The 7,762-nt window shown below is 32.8% G+C and overlaps 1 protein-coding gene across 1 annotated transcript in view; it reads right to left on the minus strand.

Annotated features, from left to right (window-relative positions):
- The window catches only part of LOC111695741 (serine/arginine repetitive matrix protein 2), an 18,265-nt gene extending 10,805 nt beyond the window's left edge, over positions 1-7,460 (minus strand). Inside the window, exons 1-4 of the mRNA XM_023465170.1 lie at positions 6,381-7,460; positions 4,517-4,660; positions 3,692-3,815; positions 1,532-1,606 (exon numbers count right to left, since the gene is read on the minus strand). Coding sequence (XP_023320938.1) covers positions 1,532-1,606; positions 3,692-3,815; positions 4,517-4,660; positions 6,381-7,356 — 1,319 coding nt within the window. The 5' untranslated portion in view covers positions 7,357-7,460. The remainder of the gene's footprint in view (positions 1-1,531; positions 1,607-3,691; positions 3,816-4,516; positions 4,661-6,380) is intronic.
- Between the last annotated feature and the right edge of the window lie 302 nt (positions 7,461-7,762).

Consider the following 7,762-nt stretch of genomic DNA (forward strand, 5'->3'; position numbering starts at 1 on the left):
GAAGTAGGCGAAGATGGGGGGAAATGAAGAAGGGGGGGGGGTACTCAAGGGATTACCCGGTAAACTTGCCAGCCCTTTATTAGTATATTCTCAATATTCATTATCATTATCATTATAGTATATTCTCAATATAAGATACTTAAACAGAACAGTATTAACATCTAACAACAATACTTCACAATATAGAGACCAAAAGCAAAAGATCTCTAAATCTAATTTTCCAATCCTTATATCTTTGCATTCTGATGTGATAAACTTTAATATTTCAAATTGTGAATTACGATCGATAAAATTGATAAAAATAAGAAATGTTTACGCAAATAACTTCCAAGATAGGGGGATGACATAATTAGAGTTTAGGGCAAATGTTTAGTTCCTGTTTAATTCCCTTATAATCCATAGTCGACAGAATAATTCCCGGAAGGAAACACTTTTGGACGGACTATTGACAAAAACACAGTTTCCGGACAGGAAAAATTCAGAAATAAATCTGTTATAATAGTCTAAGGTTTGATTAGGGTCTAAAGAGAACCTTAAATGAAAATAGGGAAAAGGGGACAAAAGAAAATCAAGAAAGATAGATTTGAAACTAAAAGCAAAAGAAAATCAAATAATAAGAAAAGAAATAGAAGTTCAAGATGTCCTTGTATTCAGTTCAAAGGGAAAACTAGAAACTAGAAACAGGAAATTAAAAAGAAAATTCTTTTAAAATGTCGTTCATATATCCCTCCTCCCCCTTCATACATAAGAAAGGAAAATATAAAATTTAAATGTTTTAACTTACACTCTTTCCCTTACCCTCCTACACTTCCACTTCCACTTCCACTTCCACTTTCACTTCCACTTCCACTTTCACTTCCACTTCCACTTACACACTTACACTCTTATACTTGTACACTTACACTTCACATTTTACAATTTTTTTCAATGACATTCGCTTGGCTTTTCGTCTTTATGATTTATGCAAAAATAGTTTAATTATCTGTTTATTTTCACGCTTTTAACATTTTTATTTTGAGTTCTGCGACTACTTTAAATTATGGGTAGAAATTAGTGAAATTCTAGTGGATTTTGTTTTTTATCTGTTTTCTTTTTATAAACAGATTAATTCTATGCCCTTTACACAAAAGCCGAATTGTAACTAGCTCTCATATTTGACACCAAAGACGTCATGCATAACTTCTTCAAAATCTCATTGCCTCCTTCACTATAAAATACGGTTCATTTCATGTACCGGGCCAACTTTTCAGCCGCTAGGGCAAGCTGTACGGTACACATTCAGACTATGTGAGGCAAAACAGACCAGGACACCAAATTATGGATCCCCTTACGTCGACCTATATATACTTTGTAGCAAAATTGGACGCATTTATAATGACACTAGACACTTTTAAGAGTTTGAAAAAACTGTGGAAAATATTAGATACATTTGAAATATATTCCTGGGAGCAATTTTATACTTTAATAAAACCGAGTTATATTCCAGACATACATCAGGAGGACAGGGACANTTAATTTTATTATTATTTACCTTGAGGGTAGGGGTCTAGATTTAGCAGCTCTGAGAAAAAGAAGAGGAATGTATCTTGTCTGAATAACAGTAGCACTATAGAACCAAACATTTATTCAAAATAATTTATTTTCTTGAAGTAACAAGCACAGGACTGTGTGTATGCTGTCCAAATAAGAAAAGGTGTTACTGCTTTCCTTTTATTACAAACTATGAATAATGTTAGATAAAATAATCTTAGTTTGAAATATCCAACCATTAGGTTCAACTGGTTGCAAATATATAGTCATAATCAAAAAGACCCGGAATTAATTTACAATTAATCAGATGACTTTACAATTCGCTTTTACAATATGATTTATGAAACGATTATCACTAAATAGCCAAAGTCCTACCATTTCCAAAATGTGGTCTGTTTTTTTTAGCATTTAAAATTTCCATTAGATAATTATTAAGTAGCCTGATTCGCCTGGTTAACTGCCAATTAATTTCGGGTTTTTTGGATATAAATTTAGGGAATTGAAATTTTGAGTTTATGGCAAAGACCCAATTCCTTTCTTTATATGATAAAATAAGTTTGGTTAAAAATTTATTTTAATTTACTAAAATGGCTTATCGGTCTACTTTTAGTGAGAAAAAAACTAAATTAATGAAATTTATCGGCCAATTTGTTTTCTCCAGTTTACCAGACTACAAAATAAATTCTGATTATATATTTGTACTATCTCGTGTTTTGTGTCAATGAAAATGTACTATACTAAGCTTTTTGTGCACTTTGCACCCATCTTCTTTTTTCATTGTCAACATTTAAAAAACAAAACAAAAAAAAGTTCGCGGATTTCATGAAAAATGTTTCGTGGATTTTGATTTTTTTAAAAATTTTGATTATTCCTACACCTTCCCTGGGGTCACGCGAAATCCCACACAAAATTTGGGCCCGATCGGTTCAGCCCTTTTATTTATCATTAAAGTTGCTAAACTTCCTTCTCCATTAAACAATTCATAATCAATGTGTCTTTCTTCACAGACTGCAACAAGAGAAACCATATATATTATTAGTACCATGTTTAATTTTGGATTTGTGTTTGCATAAGATAAATGCAATTGTTAAACCTCTAAATTCTTGATAGAGGGTGGGCCCGGCATTCAGGGGTTTTGAGAAAATTTGCTGAAATAATCAAAGCTTTATTGAAAAAAGTTTTTTTAAACCGAAATTTCATAATTGCATTTGTTCAGACAATTTGGTAAAATTGCATTTTAAGGGACACAAATATTCAAATAATAAAGAAACTTATATTTTCTAATCTTTGCAACATGGTGAAAAAACCTATGGAATTTCAAACTGCCTCTAACTAAGTAACAAAGTTTTTTCATAAACTCAGATTTTTAAATCTCTATTTTTTTGCAGCTTATAGTCGTAAACCTTAGATTTTTACGAATTCTATTAGATAAAATAATTTTAGTTTGAAATATCTAAGGTATTTGACATCAGGTTGCAAAGATAAACATTTGAATAGTAGAATTTATGAGTAGTGTTCAGTTGTTTGTAAAAAATATAAATTTAAAAAATTTGAGCTTGTGGTAAGTCTTCAGATCTGCCAATATTGAGGAAAACTGTCAATTTTGATCACACAAGCCAAATAATAAGATAATTGCCAATTGCTTATCGTTATTAATGTTTAAAAATGTTAATTTGCAGATTTTCCTGTAACTATTGACACGAACGATTGTTTAAACCAGAAAGGGATCTCATTTTCTTAAACTGAGAAAAGTAGTTTGAGATTTTGCATTTTGTAACGATATTGGCTGTTAAATCAATTTTGAACAATGTCGGTGTTATAACCAAGGTTGTCAAGGTTGTATAATAGGATTGCTTACTCTCGATGCGCATCTATGAACGGAAAATGTCGTCCCTAAGCATAGATAGATAAAATCCGCATATGACGTTACTGATCGTGGAAGCGAGAGTAACAACATATGAGGATTCTATCAATCTATGATTAGGAGACGACATTTTCCGTTCATTCGCATCGAGAGTAAGCAACCTTATTATACAACCCTAGTTATACCTTTTACAAATTACGAAGTTCTAGGCGACATTTTTCATCGTAAGACTTAATAATAACGTCGACTTTATCTCTGCTTTTTATTCGATTTTTATTTTGTTGAATAAATATTTTCCTGATACAGTTTGCAAGACAAGATAGTTTCTCTAAACAGTCAGCATGTAGTCTCCAGTTCCTGGTAGAGTTAATAATCTCTTCCATATTCAAGATCCCCAGGCTCAACTCCTGGCTGTAGGATCCTGTGAGAAAGAAGGGCATCGTTTTGATCCGTTTTTTGATCATATTCAAGGGTTTTTGCTTCCACAAGACGGAATTGAGTCTTTCCAACAAGATCTAATTTTCTTATTCCTATATTTTTGCAACCTGAAGATGTAAAACTTTGACATTTAAAATTATTTTTTTGGTGAAACAGAATTCATATTTTGAAATATCTGACATTGGGTTGCAAAGATATAGATATTAAAAAATTAGAGTTTGAGGCAAAAACTCGGTCCTTTACGAAATCTTCTGTAATTACGAATTTTACTTTAACTCAGCTTGCTTTTATAAAGTTATGAAAACAAAAACGTTCCTGGTTATATCTTCTATATCTTACGACAAAATATTTTTATATTTTTCGTAAGGTTATTGTTTTAACAACATTTCCAAATATATATGAGCTAAATTTTTATAGCTAGATGTATCGTCGGTGCGATTCGAGAAATAAAAGATAGATTTATAAAGTAAAATTTTACAAATCTTTTTTCCATGTTTGGAAATAAATCTGGTCTCAATTTTCAACATTTTTGCAAAAAAGATGTTTAAAAACAAAATTGGGCTATAATACTTTAGTAATTTGCATAGTTAATAAGGTAAAACTATCAGGTTTATAATTTATATGTATTTTTCCATACTAAGAACTTTATCGATGTTAATATTTTGAGATTAAAATTAACTCTACCTGTGGATCCAAACTGGAGAACACCAAATCGTGCCAGAGCGTCTATGACGTACACCATGTTGGTCACCATGGACGACAGGACGTCAACGTTGCTGTCGTTAAACAAGGTGACGATTTGCAGTTTGGTAGAACTAAACTTAACACCTGAAAATATTTAATTTTGTAGATTTTGTCACTCAAACTCTCTTCCTCTCTAGCTAGGGGGGGGAGTATAGGGAGAACCGCCTATATTTTAAAGACTTTAAGTTTTGAAAATTGTATTTTTTTGACAGTTTTGGTTTTCTTTTAATGTATATTATTGTCACAGAATTTAATTTAACTTTACACGAATTTTGTATATTAATTTCATTTTTGCAACCTATTGATATTCTAAACTTAGATTATTTGATCTATGAGAGAATTCATAGTTTGAAAAATCAAAGATAAAAAGTTTAGAAAATAAGAGTTTGCGGCAAAGACTCGATTTCGTTTACAATTTCACTAATTTCTAAAATAATTTTGAGATTTCTTCTTAAAGGAAAGTCTCCAAGTTAAAAAAAATGGTAAGATATAGATAATAATTACTATCAGAGGCGTATACAGTGGCTGAGCCCCTCCCTTATAGAAAGGTTACGCCCCCCCCCCTCTCTCTCTCTCTATTCAGATTTATGTTCCTATTCTTACAAGATTCAGATCCATTGCAATCCAATCTTAACAAATACATCCCATTCCATTACAATTCATTCCTTTCATTCCATTCCAATCCAATCTTACCCACTCCATACCATTTCTTAATAATTCATTCTATTCATTCCATTCCAGTCCCATCTTAACCAATTCATCCCATTCTTTTATAATATATTAAATTCATTCCATTCCAATCCAATCTTAACAAATACATCCCATTCCTTCACAATTCATTCAATTCATTTCATTCCATTCCAATCCATCCTTAACCACTCCATATCATTCCTCAATAATTTATTCTTTTCATTCCATTCCGTTTCCATATTAACCACTACATCACATTCCCTTATAATTAATTTTATTCATCCAAATCCAATTCCATCTTAACAAATGTATCCCATTCCTTTCCACCCTGTGACAACTACAAGGCCCTGTAAGGCCAAATTATTAATGAATGGAAATAGTTGTTTCTCGTTTTCTAAATATAAATAAAAAGTCTTTTTTTTTTTATGAAATTTCGAAGAATAATTAATGATCACGGTTTTTGAAATAGTTTAAATTAGTTTTTTTTTACAAGTAAATTAACATGCCTTGAGGGCTGCCACTTATTGTTAAAACTAGATTTGATTTAATTGTTTACACCTCTACTTTACATGTGTACCTAATCTTGAAGATGGGTATGTAGAACCGTTTACCTTTACAAGCGTGTTTCTCACATTGTTTACTGAATCATATGATAATACAACCCCCCTCCTTGACAAAAACTCAAAATTGAGGAAAATAGATGAGTTTTATGTAAAATAATTTATAGGGGACGTATAAGCACTGCAGCCGTTAGTGGGTTAATTTTAAGTCATTGCCCAACAAATGGTTGCCATTAACCACTTATTTAAAAAAAGAAAAAATGGTGAAGAACTTGCTTCATTCTCTAGACTGAAGAGAACTTGGACTATTCCTCCTTTTTCTTTAAACTTTCTTTTAAACTTAAATTGTCAAAGGCTTTAATAAAAGAACTGATTACTCGCGTCATACTCAAATTGTCTAACCCCTTTATCATTTCAACATTTAGAGATAGAAAACAATGGTCTCTCAACAATTGATAAACTATCAGAGTTTAAAGGGATTATTAGATAATTATTTAAATGGAGGTTCATTCTTTAGCTAACAATCATTTTTTTTTAAATTAACTAATAATTACCTATTATTTTGATTAATTCATGAAGCCCTGAGGCTAGAGTTTTTCTTACATATGGACTAGGATCCGAGACAAAATCACAGAAGGTTTGAAGAAGTTTCTCCGTAAAATTTGCAGCTCCGACAAAAAGTACCATCCCTGGCAGGTTGAAGGCACAAGCCTGTCTACACTCAACATACTTTTCACACTTATCATCAACAGTTTTAGGTACTAGATCCGGCATTGGTCGAGTTGGATGGGTGGTTTCATTGGAACCAGTAGTTCCCAGTCTTGCTAGTTCCTGGTAGAACCCTAGGAACCAATTCTTTTGCTCCGGACTTAGGTTCGGGGTTAGACCATGGCAGAGACGACCAAGGTGTCGGGCAATAACTGGAAGACTTGAATCGTCAAGCGTCTTGGCTTGCTCACAGGATTTGATGACTAAAGGAACGATTGTGTTGTTGCAAACTTCGTCGTCTAAAAGGCTTAGCAGATGGACGACGGTTTCTATGGCAGAGAGACGAACATCACAACTTTCGTCGTTACTAAGTTCGACAAGAACTGGTAGGACGGCCGATTTGGTAAGTTCTAGTCCAACTCCACGAGCGACAAAGGCTAGCTGTCGACACATACAGTTTCTAACTTCGGATTCGACATCTTGACAGAGCGACAGGGTGGGAGGCAGGACCTCTTGTCGCACACCCAGTTGATCTAACTTGGTCGACAATTTCCCCAATATCTTGCAAGAGGCCATTCTTGAGAAAGGTGGCTGAGACATCTGACTTTTATTTATTGCAATTGTGATAATTTCTTGTTTAATAACTTCAATAGGAAGAAGATCAATAGCATCCAGTAAGGTTTCCAACCATGCATTGGCAACTACAGGATCTCTGCTATCTAGTGATGTAAGAATACCCCGGAGAAAGGTCTGTGTAAAACTACTGGACTGCTCCTGATGGTAGTCCAGTCCATGGACCTGGGGGCTCATACAGTCCGTCATCTGAACCGGAGTCACATACTGCGGATTCCAGACTTTATTTTTACCAGTGTCTTCTTCAAACCCGAGGTCCAGATCGTATTCACTGTAAACATCAAATCAAATATATGAACAGCTCAGAATTACAGTGAGAACCAGGAAACAGAGGAATTTTCGTGGTCTCCTTTTTTATTATGAAATATTGCTAAGGATTTTGTATTTTTAACAATTTCTAAACTAATGCCCAAAAGTATATTTAATGATATTTATTTAAATAGACGTTGCAACAATTGTAAAATTTAGAACAAGCCGATTTTTTTATTTAGTAATTTTAGTCATTAATTTTTAGAAAGAAAGAATGAAAATAACAACAAAAACTCTCTATTTGTTTTTAACATCTTAAACTGAAATTTACTACCCCCCCCCCCCC

Source organism: Eurytemora carolleeae, unplaced genomic scaffold (assembly GCF_000591075.1).
Source record: "Eurytemora carolleeae unplaced genomic scaffold, Eaff_2.0 scaffold87, whole genome shotgun sequence".
Classification (NCBI taxonomy): domain Eukaryota; kingdom Metazoa; phylum Arthropoda; class Copepoda; order Calanoida; family Temoridae; genus Eurytemora; species Eurytemora carolleeae.